The sequence below is a fragment of the Thermobia domestica genome, chromosome 14, assembly GCF_964235325.1.
Source record: "Thermobia domestica chromosome 14, izTheDome1.hap1.1, whole genome shotgun sequence".
NCBI lineage: Eukaryota > Metazoa > Arthropoda > Insecta > Zygentoma > Lepismatidae > Thermobia > Thermobia domestica.
This window is the reverse complement of record NC_137467.1, coordinates 156124894-156141584: the sequence shown is the minus strand read 5'-3', so window position 1 is coordinate 156141584 and position 16691 is coordinate 156124894. Positions and strand designations below refer to the sequence as shown.

The following is a 16691-nucleotide window of genomic DNA, read 5'->3' as shown; positions in this document are numbered from 1 at the left end:
GCTGCTTCAAATTAAGAAAAGTTATATTAAGAAATAGGTTTATTTAAGTTGTGTTTCAATCAAGTTTATAATCAATTTTTGTCACATGTTTTCTCATAAAATAGTTGATTTGTCTTATAAATGTTTTATTATTTTTTTTACGATAGCAATATTTAAGAAAACAGTTAATATTATAATTTTGAATCAAATCTAATTATGTTGAGTTAATACTCGAATAAATAAAAATTAATAACAAAATTGTGTAGAACAAGTTAACTTCATAACTGAGAAAAGCGAGTAAGTCCATCTTCCAGCATCTTTGGAAGTAGCATGAAAAATATCACGTAATTGACAAAACTTAAATAGTTTACAAACTTTTCAATCCAAAGTGTTCATAAATTCTGGTTCATTTCAAATAATAAATAAATAAATAAATAAATTTTCCATTTGGGAAAGGGAAAGGAACTTAAAATGCTAACCGCATTACCTCGTTGTATTACTAAACTAATCCGCTGAAATAAAAATTGTGCACTTCTCGGATCTCCCGTCTTGAGATTTAATTTCGATCCAATTTCCTTTAGGAATTCCCTAGCTTCCTGGCTAAAAACTCCCATAGTTTCAGTAGCAAAGGCAATGAACACATAATGATCTTTTAGTTCGGATTATTTTGTGTGATTTCGCGTACAGGCTGTCTTAGCAGCATTTCCTGCCTCTTTGTAAGTTGAAGCTAAATCAAAAGGTGCATACACCTTGTGACGTCTCATACCACTCGTTGCAGCATTTTGCAATGGGTTAATATCACTCCAGCTGGTCGTTTTCCATCATCTCGAAACTGCAGGTGGTTCTAAAATTTTTGGGATGTCAATATTGGCAAGGGCCCGTTTAATTATATTATTTAGCTCCCCTTGACGAGAAATTCGACCTTCACTCTTAGATCAGCTTGTGCATGTAAGCCTTTTTCATCAACCTGTTCTTGACATGTACATTTGAAACTGTGATAGATATTTAAACCGAGACATAGGGCAAAAGTTATACAAGTACATCAATTAATTAATTTATGTTAATCGACATTTTCGTTCGTTTTACTCTGAATAGCTACTCTGAACAATTATCGCGAAAAGTTAATATTCTGTATCGGTGGATTATACTTATTAATGATAATAATTATGTGACTGTAACATACCAAGTGGGTGACAGAGATACTGTACAATAGCAAGTTAGTTAATTAATTTTATGTTTCGTCTATTTTCTTTATACGCTATTGAAAAGCCGTTCGAGGCTTGAGAGCTACGTTTCTCTAATGTGTCCAATGTTCATTTTATAAAAATAAGAATGTGCTTAATCTACGCCACCGGTTTATATAAAAATGAAAGTGACTATGTTTGTGACTGAATAACTCTTGAACCACGAGACCGATTTCGATCAAATTTTCAACATATCGAGTAGATGAGGTTCCGGCCTGGGATTTTTTTTTTCCTACTTTGACTGTGCAACTTAGGTTAGGGGAAGATATTTAAAAATGATCGAAAATGACCTATGTTTATCGAATCCATAGTCTTCGGGGTCGCTGAGATGAACAGTGACACTTTCGATGCTGTTCAAATTCAGCCCCGCAACTTGGGGTGAGGGAGATTTATAAAAGTGATCGAAAATCACCGATATTAGTGTCGAATCCATAGTTTTCGGGGTCGCTTAGATGAACAGTGACAATCACGATGCCGTTTAAATGCAAATTCACTCCTTCATATCCACGTATTCTCCCCATACGAAGAATGGGTATTCTGCTAGTCAATGATAATGAAAAGAAACAAAACGAATATTGTACGCCTGCAACTGTCGTTTTATTCGGAAGTTTCAGTGTATTGATATTTCTCCCTTTTATATCTCACCTACATACGTTCTGAATCATTCGATTTCTCAATATATTATTACAATTCAATATCCGTTCATCACAAATTACAATTTTCATTTGTTCTATCATAACACCATGAACTCATCAATAACTAACTTATAATATTTTAACAATCTGTTTTTCTTCCTGTTCTGTCAATCAACCTATATGACATATTTAGCAAGTATTTGCCAATCCTACTTAACTTTCCATCCCAACAAATATGTTTCATATTCTGATCAATTGTGTACCTTTTGTCCATGCTAGGACTCCTTTTTGCTATCGGTAAATTTAAACTATAGTAAATTGCAACAAAGGTATGAACGCTAAGTTCCTTTCTATCGTAATTTTTTTTTAAGTACGAGAGACTGAGAGACTTTTAAAAAATTAATGAATGCTGTTTAAAGAAATTATTCAACTATATAATTTATTTTGTAAAAAAAGATTGACGTGGAGACCATGACTTCCTTGAAGTAGGGTCTGAAATTATCACAGTCGAAGTGAAGGATACTGGAATGTTATATACTTGAACGTCTATAATTATTTAATCATGTGAAATTAAGGATATAATAAACTCTAGTTGTTTTCTGTGTCTTTCCATACCACTAATATATAACATATATGTGTTAATTATCGAAGAATTACTGTAATTAATTGCAAACTTTTGACAATGGTATTACTTTATTTACTTCCAGTACCTTGTTAAAGGGATTTTATTCCAAAATTATTGTGGGGGAATCTCTCGTCCCCCACGATTTCGCACTTGCCTTTAAGACGGTATAAATCTTTTTTAAAGTGGTTCACATTTTGAAGTATTTGTAGAAAGAATGTAGATGAATATTCTTATTTTCTGACGACAATAGATACACATGAGAGTAATTATTTTGATGCAGGTGGTGAGAATCGTATTAGTTTGTAGTTAAAGATGCTGAATTAATGGAAACCATATTGTTGCGACCTGAATGGCGTGTGCATATAGCAATATTGAATTCCTTGTATGAAGTAATTCATTATTGACATCTTTCTTTTTCTTTTATTTTATTAACTTATTTATGTGGACTTTTATACTAATTAGGTATACAGCAAGGTCCCTAAAACTCAGCACTCGATAACCGTCAGTCCGGATAACTCGTTCACACTCTGGCAGGGTAACAACAGGTCGTCACACATTTCTTTTTTAAAAAAGTACCTAGTTTTTGCAAAGTCAGCTAGTTAATTTTCATTATAGACAGCTTTATGTTTTCATAAAGTATTTTTTCTGAGGTCTGTCTTATCAGGTAAATTACTGTACAGTGTGTATTCATTAATTTTCAATTTTCATGTATAATACAGATTCTATGCTTTCATAAAGTACGTACTTTTCATTTGTTTAAGGATAATTGAGCAGTTTATTCTCTATTGTATTCTCAAGCAACCAATACATACAAGCACAATACTGTATTTTCTGAGGAAACACTGGTACTTATTCTTTTTTAACTCCGTTCCCGATAATCTGACATTTTCAAAAATTCGGCCACCCTTCGGTCTACATTAGGCCGAGTTTTCGGTACTCTACTGTATCGAATTACAGTGAAATGATTCAATGTGCTTAACGGTCTGTATGTTTATCAAATGAAAAAGATGATAGGTTAAAATCAAGGATCAAACAGCTATGAAAGAATCTAGTGAAACGCGTATCAGAAGTTACTATATATGATTATATATCTACAATGTGGACCATTTATCTTGAATGCCCTTGTAACTTCTAAATTAATAGCTAGGAAACGCTAAAATCGCAAATATCGATAGCGAAACATTATTTTACACACTCCGCAATACCACAAAATTAACAATGTTGCCAGTCCAATATAAAGTTGTGTTTTTTCAAATGTTACTACGTGATGTTATTACAAATTTCAATTATATATATTATAAACCTTCTCTTAAGTGACTTGTGCTCTTTAATAGATCTATAATTATTTTGGTTAAATAGTCAGCGTCAAGATTTAAATAGTCTCTTTATTTAGATGCTTCATGCTTCATTAACTTATCAATCAAGTTTATTTCCTGTTTTACGTAGTAATTTTACCTCTTTCACATAACCCTTGTTGTTAAAATGTTTGGATATCTCATTTTATTCATTTTTATTATGTAAAGGTATGACTGAGGGAAGGGAACATGCATACTTACTCTTTGTCTTTAAGTAATAGCTTTCGAATGAAATCTTTGGCATCTTCAGATATTTCATTGAAAGCTTCGTCGTCAAAGTCATATTTGGCAATAGTGACGTTGGCCATCGTTTCCACGTCTGTTTCACCCATGAATGGTGACAACCCTGACAGTCTGGAATATCAGAGATAAATATGGATATTACAAACAAATTTATAAAGAGTAGAAAGTAATTACTGAAAATAATGCATTTTTTCAAATCTATAATGTGTCTACCCTATTTCAAACTCTGACAGGAACATTCATACAGGGTGTTTCAAAACAACAACAACGTTTGGGAGGTGATTCCTGACACCAAGATAAGTCGAAAAGTATAGACCAACCTGGGTGCACAAATGCTTCCTTTCGGTGTTATAGGCAGGGGCGGGTCCAGGGGGGGAGATCGGGGCGATTGCCCCCCAGAAGAAAAAACTTTTTTATTTTATATATAAATAAAATATATAGTTTATTTTTTGAGGCTCTTAAAAGTAGCTCTAAGTAGCAGTATTACAACCCACCGCCCCCCCAGAAGTCTGTCATGGATCCGCCCCTGGTTATAGGTTGCCGAAAACATGAGAAAATTAACGTTAAAAGTCCATAGCTCAAATACTATGGGACCTACCATAGTAGGGTGAAGACCACTTAGGAACTAGTATGTGCCCTATCCAAATATTCATGTTTCAGAATCCTGCAGTACTTCCGCAACAATTTTTATAGAGGTAGTTGGTGAGTACTTCAAATTATATGCCCGTAGCCTAACTCCCTCTATAAAAAGTGTTGCATGAGTACCTTAGGATTCTGAAACGGATTTTTGGATAGGACACGTACTAGTTCCTAAGTGAAGTCTTGACCCGACTACGTAAGTCCCATAGTTTTGAAACTATGGACCTTTAAATTAAAGTTCATGTTTTCGGTAGCCTATAAGTCCGAAAGCAAGTGCTTATGCACCAAGGTTGGTCTATACTTTTTGTCTTATCTTGGTGTCAGGAATCACCTCCCAAACGTTGTCGGTGTTGTTTTGAAACACCCTGTATATGTAGTTCTAAATAAATTCTGCTAACGACAGTAAAGATGATGACAGGTTAGACTTTTAAATTTCGTCCGGTAGATGTCACCCGCTGGAGGATGTTTGCTGCCATCGGCGCAATGAGTGATTTCTAGCGTTCTAATTATACACCTTTGTTTCAATAATAGAAAATCAGATATTAAGAGTGAGAGCATTAAACAGGATGTCTATTAATACTCTTTAAATACTGGAAATTTGTATCGATACTGGAAATACTGAAAATATGCTGGAAGTTTTGTGTAATATTGGAAAAATGTAAAAAAATTTCTTTGAGATCCTTCAAGATGGCAGTCCCATTATTTGGGTGTAGATGGTGATAGGGCTAATTGGCCAACCACTGAAAAACTAGTTAGTTCGAGAAAGAAAACGGATAGTGTTTATAATATAATTTTTTAATTATTTTGACCAACACACACACACACACACACACACACGCACGCACGTGTTCGCAGAATAAAGTAAATGTTGATTACGATAAGTTCTGAGAGAAATAACGTCTAGAAAACACATACTTTTCTATTTTTTCGATTTTAACCGTCTAGTTTCTATAATTTTTTTGTATTAGAATATTGAAGAAGGCTTCGCTTTTTCAACACATTTTACAGCTATTAAACATCACAGCATACACTCATACTTGGCACTCACTTTTTTTTTTTTTTTTAGTTGACCGTGGAATACTGGAAATTTTTCTAGCAGGAAACTGGAAACATCCAATTCATCTCTAGTAGACACAAGTCACCATTACCCGTGAAGATGACCCGATTAACGAGCTTTGCCGAGATAATCACTCTGTTTGTCTATTCAAAAAAAAAAAAATTAAGAATCCGTGTGGAGTAACGGACAGACAACAGTGGAATTTAAAAATAATAATTAAATGGATAAAAGTCCTCATAATAATTAAATGTAAAAAAGTCAACCAGGGCCTGTATTTAAAAAGGTACCATTCCGCATTCGCCTAGTGGAACGGAAAAAAACTGGAAATCTGGGAGCCCAGTCACCAGATTCTAATCGTACTTTCCTGACTGCGAAGCGAGAACGCTATTTGGTGTAGTGATTTTATTTATGTTTAAAGTTTGAAAGTATCGAAAGTTGCCACGATCGTTTTAGGTTAAAACACTTTCTGCTACCAAAACTCTTTTGGAAATCCATCACTTCTTATTACAAATGTGAACAAAGAATTAAAGGAAATCTCGAGTTCTTACATTTCACTGAAAAAGAAACTATCTCGATCAAGATTTCGTAAGTTTTCTGTTGTGAGAATGCTATATTTCTAGAATATCTTAAAGCCTAAAATCTTGGTGCTTGTCGCGCCAACACGGCAGTAGCTTTAAATCTGATACGAAAAATTCAGTACAACTTGCATACAATATATATTTGGCTTTCACACAAAGGATTTCAGCTTCGTATCTTTTTCTCTCGACTAATTCCAAAAGGCTTCTTTGTTTATCTAGTAACTTTGTTTTCACAAGCTTCAAATTCGTTTTTCTTCAATTTATATATAGCTTACCATGATGTTATACAATCTCTTTCTGCAAACCGTTCTACTTTTATTACCATTTTGTGCTTTACTAAAAGCAAAAGAATATTTTTGATACCTGCACTTTCTAATTTCAAGTTTATTAATAATAATAATAATAATAATAATAGTAATAAGTATTCTGCCTTTTGACAGGTCCTCGGGACTGATGAGGGTTTTATTTTTCTTCTTAATTTTCAGTTTGTCCGTGGAAATGTTTCTTCCATATTTCTCAATTTTCAGCTTCTTCTTTTAACTCCCAATATTTTCTTCTGTTTTTCAAATCATCGGTCGCTTGTGTTCTTCTTCCTATTTCTCGCTTTCCTTTCATCCTTCATTCTACGGCGGTATGAAGAAGACAGTTTCTTCGTAAGATGTGTCAAATCCAATTGGCCTTTCTACGAAGGATGCTGGCTAGAAGCGTTCTCTTCTCTCCTATCCGTTTTAAAACATCTTCGTTTGTTACTCTTTCTGTTCATTTTATCTTCTCCATCTTCCTTCAACATCACATTTCAAAGCTCTCTAAATATTTCTCTAACTTTCGTAATGTCCATATCTCTGAACCATACAGTCCAATGCTCCATACATAGCACCTGACCAATTTCTTCCTTAGTCCAATATATTTGATATGATCGACCTCTTCAAGTTCTCTTTGTTCTGCTCTGGCCCGTAAGGACGCATTTCGAGGATTTTATCATGACTTCCGAGCTACAAATACTTAATTCAATCCTGATCTTTACTGGTGAAATTATCCCAATGTGAAAGAATATGATTACGTCATACTTCCTTCTTTCCATTTTCCATGTGACTCTTACCTAGTCATGGCTTAACCCCAGATTACTACCGTGTCTTTTATGCCACTATTACTACCAATTCGTAAATTTAACTAGCACGAAATGATAACATACACAACCTTCCCTTATGCCGTTACAGGGCCAACTAACCAGTGGAAGCAGTGCTGGCGGCAGAAATGATGCGGTTGTAGGGAGAGAAGTAAGCCATCACATAGCTGGACGTAAATTTTGTGCGGCGTAGTACCAGGGTTAAAAGTACAATGTAATGTTTCTTTAACATTCAGTGGTGACTTCAGAGTTTTACAAGGGGGAAGTCACATTGGAAGTGACTTCGCAACTGGCTTTCTTCCCCTCCTCTCCTTTATCCACAACAGGTTTTCGAGCCTCCAATGATTATTCTCTTTGAAGACTTTCTTGGATGGCATTTCCATTGCACAATCATGTATCTGTCTTACACGCAAAATAATTGAACTTAAGAGCCTGACATACTAAAAATAATACAAAATTTACCATTTTTCTTTCGTTTGTTTCTCATAAGTGAAAGGAGATAATGAAATGCAACTTACCACAATCATAGATAATGTTATTCTACAACAGAAAATATTAACGTGAAAATTTTTCAGTGTTGCCATCCATAGAAATTACAGTGTTGCCAGAATAACATTTCCCCCAAAATCTAAGTTAAGGCAGCGACTAGAGGAACGAACTCAACTGGAATTGATTACGTATCATATTGTTTTGGTATCCTGTGAACTACTTTTTAAATAACATTATTATTTAATTTTAATAACTGTAAGTTAAAACTATTTTGTTTATTACAAACTAAATACAACTATTATTTAAAATGTAGTCCACAGGATACCAAAACAACATGATACGTAATCAAATGCAGTTGAATTTGTTCCTCTAGTCGCTGCCTTAACTTAGATATTGGGGGAAATGTTATTCTGGCAACAATGTAGTTTTTATGGATGACAACACTGAAAATTCTTCAGGTTCATATTTTCTGTTGTAGAATAGCATTATCTATGATTATGGTAAGTTGTATTTCATTATCTCCTATCAGTTATGAAAAACAAACAAAAGAAAAATGGTAAATTTTATATTGTTTTTAGTATGTCAGGCTGTTAATTTTAAATAAATACTTTATTCAGCCCAAAGAACTCAAACTATTCAAGAATGGAAAACAGTTTTTGATATTGGCAACACTACTCGACCTATTTCTTCAATTTCTAAATTCATTCTGTAAAAATCACTCGGTTACATACGCAGTAACATACACACTTATTGGCAGTGTAATTTGAAACGAATACAAAAATTAAGTAATGGTGAAAAACTAACTAGCTTCATTTCTCATATATTTATAATATTTATTAACTTCTAAAATATGTACACGATAATATTTTCTTGATGCACTGAAATTCGAGTATACATTTGATTTTGATCTCGTCTGAAGCAAATGAGCAATTCAATTGACCACTCATTTTAGCAGCAAGACCTAGACCTATTGTTTAACGTAGAACCGAAATGACGTGACCGGAAATGGGACCCTGGGGTGTCCCATACCGAAAACATATTTGTTAACCATATAATCATGGGATGCAACTTAGGGGACGGGAGAGGAAGGGAAGATATATATGTATATAAAAATTAATAAAACTTAATAACTCTTGAACTACCCGACCGATCTCTATTAAATTTGCCACATAGATGAAGTTCGGGCCTGGGATGTTTTTTTAATCATTTCACTTTGGTGGTGCAACTTAGGGGAAGGGGAGATATTTAAAAATGATCGAAAATGACTGATAATAGTGTCGAATCCATAGTTTTCGGGGTCGCTGAGACGAACAGTGATACTTCCGATGCCGTTTAAATTCAAATTCATCCCTTTATGTCCAAAATGAAACATATTCTCCCGTTGCGAACAATGGGTATTTTGCTAGTATAATATATAGGGAATTTTTCATCATGGCATTAGAAACAGTTTCCAGCATATAGATAGATCAACTACTGGAGCAGAAATTCTGAAAATGAAAAAAAAAAAATGATAATACCATGTTTTTCTACCTTGTTAGATTTAATTCATAAAGTCGCTACCTTGTTGCTTGCGTGTACAAATGTACATATATTTTGCTATCCTGGTATATATATATATATATATATATATATATATATATATATATATATATATATATATATATATATATATATATATATATATATCATGTGCGTTCTATAAACTCATTTGATCTTAACCAAACATGTCTGGAGATAGATCCTGACTTGCTTAATATGCATGCCAAACATTTTCCGGTGCAATCTTTCGGTTCCTGAGCTATGGGCGCTTAAAGTTGGAGTTGAAATTTTCAGGAGAAGATACACGGAACAAACCTGTTAAACGTTACATAGATGGAATGTGTATTAACCAAAGGCTTGCTAAAATCAATAAGCGCGATATTTTCCTGCAACCGGATAACATCAAGAGTCGAAAGGATTTCTTCGGTATGTTTCTTCTCGCGATTGATGATGATTGTCTGGTCACATGAACATTATTTGCTACATCGTATAAGGACCATGAAATTTTATATGTGGCACGCACTATATCAACTGTTTTTTGTTGTAATATTAACCGAATAGCTTATCAAATTAACTTAATTAGAAAATTTCTGTCGCATCAAACTAATACCTCTTCTGTGATTTTTTTCATATATATCACTTACCAGTAAAATCTTACCACACAACACATAAGATAGTACATTATGAGCTCTTTCGCTAAATGTTTCACCAGATAGGAAAGGGGAGACGGGGAAAATTTCGCATGGAAGTAAACTGTGAGTTCTTTCGCTAAACGTTTCATCCGATAGGAGAGGGAAGAAATAGAAAAATTTAACATACAGGTAAACTATGAGCTCTTTCGCCAAACGTTTAATCAGATAGGGAAGGGAGATAAGGCAAAAATTTCACATAGAAGTAAACTGCGAGCTCTTTCGCAAAATGGTTCATCAGATAAGAAAGGGAAGAAGTAGCAAAAATTTCATATAGAAATAAACTTTGAACTCTTTCCCTGAATATTTCATTAGATCGGAAAAATATATGAAAAATTTTACTCCATGTATTCGGAAAGGGATGCACGGTGGCTCAGTGGTAGAGCATTTACTTTCGGTTCATGGGGTCGCTGGTTTGATCTTTGGCTAAATAACTTTGGTAGACAACATAGTGTCCGTGGTTTTTTTTTTGAGATCTCCCATTCCCTCCCATATTATCATTCCACCATCCTTCATTTGCCTTAATCATCCATCTCCCTTAGCCTAAAAAGCATAATCGTAGGACGTTAAATGGCAGAAAAGATATTTGGAGTATGAAAAACTACATATCCTTTCATTGTAGGCAATCAACATTTTTTTGCAAGTGTGCAGGTTGCATAGTATAGGGAATATTAAAGATTTTAAACAGAATATGGATAGCCACCGTTAACGTTACCATTACTCGTGAAAATGTGAACATATTCACTGTTAACGAACCCGCTCGACATAAACGCTCTATCTGTCTATTGCAGACAACAGAATTCGAAAAGTTCGATTTCGTTTAGAAGTTATCGTGTGGAGTAAAGAATGAACGAACTAACGATACAATCTTATAAGACCCATTGCGTGGTCCTAATAGTAGAAAAGGAGTTATTTTAGAAGATAAGATTTTTTATTTAAAAAGTTAAAAATAATTGAAGAGAGTAAAATTAATAGTAAGAAATAAAATAAATTTTCGATTGTAGAAGATGTAAAAGGTAAGAAAATTTGTAGAAGAAACATTTTTAAATGCTTCTAAAGAAAAAAAAATTATTATTGAGAAACGGGGTGAATGTATCAAGGTGGAATAGTTATGTAGGTGGAGTTAAGATTAGGGAAGTAGTTCGCTGGTAGATAAATTCCTATCTCTTCCTTAGCGGGTGGAATAATTTTGAGGATATTTGTGCGGAAAGTATGGAAAAATATAGTGTATTTTGATTGGTTGTAAATTCTGGGATAGGTAAAAGGAAAACTTGAGCGCCGCAGATTTATCAGTGATAATTGAGAGGTATTACCAATGAAGTATACAGAGTTATTACAAATGAGTGACATGATTTTATAAATTCATTGTAGTTCTATTACTGGACATATTGTCACAAAACTGAGCAGATCTATTGAAAAACTTAAAAAGTTTTTTAGTGACGTATTACAAGTGCCTCCTAGCAATTCTACAAATATCAAGTCGATAATCAAGTTCCCCCAAGCAGTATGCCCCTATCAATCCGTTTGGAAAGCACTGTTGAGGCGAGCTCTCAATTTTGTTAGGTTCGTTGGTAGAAGAGGGGTGAACACTGTATCTTTCACATAACCCCACATAAAAAATAGCATAAAGTTAGGTCCGGAGAGCGTGGAGGCCATGACAGGAATTGTTGGTCATCATCCCTACCACGACCGATCCACCGGTTTTTCAATCTCCTCTTTAGGAATTGACGAACATCGAGATGGAAGTGGGTTAAACTGCATACCATTGCCGAATGGACTTGGCATTTGATGGATCTTTGTTCAACTTTGTTCGGAAGTGTCGTTGCACTGTTACGACAGACTAATGTGAAACTCGAGCACAACATAAGCTTTCTCTGTACCTGTCGCCATCTTAAATAAATGCTCACTTTTTCATTCTTGTTGCAGAAATCAGAAACGAACCTGCAACACAAAAACAGAAAAAAAACTTGAGTTTTTCAATACATCTCCAAAGTTTTGACATTATGTCAAACAATAAAACTACAGTGAATTTATGAAATCGGGTCAATCATTTGTAACAATCTAGTATTTAGAAATATATATACCGTTTACATTTGATTTATGTTGAGTTTTTAATCCATAAACAATTTTGTTTACAAATAAAAAAAATACTACTTACAAAACATAACATATAACTCCCACTGACCACATATCTGTTCCATACCCAATTTGGTCAAAATTAACTACTTCAGGAGCCACAAATTCTGGAGTTCCAAACAAAACTTGAAGCTTCTTTTTTGGGTCAAACTTCCTGGCTAATCCGAAGTCAATTATTTTTATCCTGTTCCCAGTTTTTGTCAGACATAAAATGTTTTCAGGCTGAAAAAAGCAAGACAAAAAAAGTTGGAAAGTTGTTCGTTATAGACTAGATGAGATTTAATACCTGTATGCTTCTTGTATTTTCATGTGATAAAAATAAATTTAGGTTGATAGAACGGACTATAAAAGAGTTGTCCATGGCAAATAATACTCTGACCTGCTGGATACGTTAAACGCTTACGGTTTTGAATTATTTTAGTAAAAATAAGATACGCAATACTTACATTATGTTGAATGTTTAGTTACGTGATATTGAATATATAGCATTTTCAAAAAATTACTGGAACTTCGAAAAATTCAAGTTTCATTTAGTGCATTATGCTACTTATTAAATTTTATTTAGTACGTGTCTGCTTCATATTAAATTTTATTTAGTACCTGTATGCTACTTATTAAATTTTATTTATTGCTTGTATGCTACTTATTAAATTTTATTTATTGCTTGTATGTTACTTATTACATTTTATTTAGTGCCTGTATGCTACTTATTAAATTTTATTTATTGCCCGTATGCTACTTATTAAATTTTATTTATTGCTTGTATGTTACTTATTAAATTTTATTTAGTGCCTGTATGCTACTTATTAAATTTTATTTATTGCCTGTATGCTACTTATTAACTTTTATTTATTGCCAGTATGCTACTTATTAAATTTTATTTAGCTTGTATGCTACTTATTAGTTTTTGTTTAATGATGTATGCTATATATTAAATTTTATTTAACGTTTGTTTTATATTTAGCAATTGTTTAATCTCAATACGGGAAAATTTCATATGTAATGTTCATATACGCATAAGAAGAACTGGATATATATCGAGTCTTGAGAGCACAAATGTCATATGTCCAATTTTTCTCAACATTGTCAGCTATTTCGATAGCTTGATACGTGTTATGTCAAGTGCACAAATACCATATGTCCATTGTAAATAGCTCCTTGATAATACACAGTGAACAGTTGTCCCAAAGCTCAAACTCTCAGCTTTGCAAGGGCACACTTATCACTTAGAAACAGTCTCCTGAAAAATTTAGAAAACTGGACATATGACATTTGTTCTCTCAGGACTCGATATATTATTCTCATTGTTTACTGTTTCACCGCTCATTGTCTTCATAGTTATCAAGCATCAAAACGAGTAATTTCCAAATTACATGTACAGCCAATGGTTCAATTAGTTCTTTGAAGCCGTTGTCCCTTCTTGAGCGCCAACTTTACATTGGATAAGACGACTTATGCCATTTTGTCGCACTTTGGAACGGACAAAATGACAAACAAACGTATCTATCATCTTCCCCCTTTGACTAAATCCCGGATTTGGTCAAAAGGAAAAGAAACTAGACACTTTGTCATTTTGTTCACTCTATGTATAAAATTCACCCAGTTAACAAAGAAAATTTGTACTACACTGAAAAATTTGCCACAATCAATGGATATGTTTGCAATAAAATTTTCAAGACGAACATAAAAGTTTGCAGCGTATATGTTATTGAACCATATGACAAATCCTAACTAAATCTAACTAGCACAACTATGAAATACATCGTTAAAAAGAAAAAAATGCGGTCTCTTGTAGTAGGATATCTCGCCTCTTTAAATATCGTTGCAAGAGTAGCACTGTATTAGCATAACCAAATCTTAATGAAAGAGTATTTGGGGTAATAATTTACAATTACAAGATATGCTAGAAGTGTCATCTCTTTTCATGTAGATACAATGTTGCTAGTTTCATTGCGTTTTCACATAACCATTAAAATGGAATATATATGTAGATCAATATGGTGTGTTTATTGTGAAGTGTAATTATGATACCTCCGAATCAAGAGCTTCGATGCTTGTGGTGGTCCTGATCGAAAGACAATTCTTATGTTAATAGAAAAGCTGGAAACAACATTCATGTTGATATATTAAGGTATGTACACTTATGTCCAAAATGATTGTCGCATATCTATAACTGTCTTCTTGTAAGAATATAATCTGATAATGATTTTGCAGGGTGCTTTTAGTACTGACACTATGTGTATAATCGGGAAATGTATATTTGTGGTAAGTTTTATAGGAAAAGAATTATAAATACGAAAATTAGAATGAGTAAAGCAAAATGTTGCTAAATGGACAAGGAAGTTTTATTTTCGTTTTATTGTTCTTATTTGCTGCTCTTTTGACATGAAATTTTCCAGATACATGTGTTTTCCGATTATACACATACTAACATTATAAGAAATACCGGGTGAATTCGTTATCAAAATATATTCCTACAATAACATATTTATAGACATGCGACAATAATTTTGGACATGAGTGTACCTGGTTAACAGGCAAGATTGTGTCTCCAGGAAAGATTAGGGAACTTCTAACCATGTTGTAACTATTTCTTTCTTTTTTCAGAGATTTCCTTTCATTAACACTGCTTATGTTAATATTGTTATTAGGATCACTCAAGTGGAACTTATCGTATTGTTAGTACTTCTGTTATTTCACACGATAAATCTTGAACTTAAGTGAATTCTTGTTCAGATGGTGGCCAACATAGGTTTCATTGTGTATCTTACTCCTTCCATTACACACTCAATAAACTATTTATGCGCCATGAAAGTATTGAAAGTTATAAAAGATTTTTAAAAGTAATAATAATAAAAAAACGTTACCTTCATGTCTAAATGCAGAATATTTTGTTTATGGATGAACTCAACACCTTCACATATCTGTCTCATGAAAATTGTACACGCTTTCTCAGTTAACACAAAGTCATCATCAATCACCCGCTCAAATAATTCTCCACCTTCAATCCTGGAATCAAAAAAATATATATATTTATAAATAACAATCGAGAAGTCAAAATAATCACAGAAATTGTTATTGTATAAGATGTTTACGAAATCGTATAAATCAACGCTTCATTGTATATCTGTTATGTTAGTTAATTGATTTTCTCAATTGTTTTCTTACATCAATGGAAGATTTCAAATATAAATATCATCATCCTATTATCAACTAAGATCTGTATTTTTAGTCAGAGTTATTTTTTTAATTACAGTATTCTATTGTCGTTTTTTTTTAAATTGTGCATGCTTTCAGTGGCATCTAAAAAATTGGGGAGGATATATTATCAAAAAAACCAAAAAAAGGTTTGAAACTTCTTTTTTAATAGGCTTCAAGAAAAGATTGTTATGCTTTTGTTTGTTTGAAAATATACTTTCCCGGTGGTCTCATATAAATTTCTTTAGGATCTGACAGTAATCTTTAGGACTAAACTATGAAACACCTCAACAGATGCTGAGTTAATTACAGCAAAGTAACCTGTTTGTAGGCAACCATACATTCTTTAGTGTGTTTATGGTTACATAACGGCACAGGAATTGTGCTGCAAAGTTTCGAAACACTTTCATAGTACATTATGGAAACATTTTAACCAGGTGGGTTACGTGTGTGAAGTCGGTTAAGATGGAAAAAAAAAATGTTTTATAATGATTCGAGAGAAAGAAATATGAGCTAGAGTAATAAGAGTAATTTTTTCATCAGTCTAGAAGATATTATTGTGAGATTTCAATAAACAACCTGTGTTACAGTTTCGGCAAAGTATTACTGCCTTCGTCGGGTACATTATCTGATCTTAATCCTCCAAAACAAATATTAAGGCAAAGATATATTGCTTTGGTCATATTATATTTTATGTAAGTTATACGTAGTTCCAAAGCTGGAATGGTCAGTAATCACAGTGCAGTTACCATAATAATGGAAGCAAATACTGCAACACGACGACATACTTATTCTGAGTTAGTAACATTGAATATGCGTGCACTGTGACTGACTTAATCTTGTGTTGGTTAATTGTGGGTAGTACGTAAAGAGTTGCACTGAGAGCTCGTGTGCACAAAGGACAGACGCTTCTAGTCCAGAATTGGATTCTTCGACTTCTAAAAAAGGTAAACTGTAATTGCACAGTTAGTTAAAAAGCAAGTACATCCAAAACTGCCAATGTGTTAGATGTATCGACAATAAAGCTCAAGAAGATTATGGCATATCCAACTCTTGGCAAGATAATATCAGGAAAATTTACCCTACTTAATACTTTTGAAAGAAAATTCACACCCAAAACTCACTGATTGTGAATAAAGTGATACTATGGCTAAAGTTT

General features: G+C 33.3%; 2 protein-coding genes across 2 annotated transcripts in view; one reads left to right on the top strand and one right to left on the bottom strand.

Annotated features, from left to right (window-relative positions):
- Window positions 1-15379, bottom strand: part of LOC145670428 (uncharacterized) — a 39266-nt gene extending 23887 nt beyond the window's left edge. Inside the window, exons 1-3 of the mRNA XM_081739097.1 lie at window positions 15202-15379; window positions 12357-12556; window positions 4040-4192 (exon numbers count right to left, since the gene is read on the bottom strand). Coding sequence (XP_081595223.1) covers window positions 4040-4192; window positions 12357-12556; window positions 15202-15267 — 419 coding nt within the window. The 5' untranslated portion in view covers window positions 15268-15379. The remainder of the gene's footprint in view (window positions 1-4039; window positions 4193-12356; window positions 12557-15201) is intronic.
- The window catches only part of LOC145670430 (heterochromatin-stabilizing protein CFDP1-like), a 64412-nt gene that overhangs the window by 31976 nt on the left and 15745 nt on the right, over window positions 1-16691 (top strand). The window lies entirely within an intron of this gene.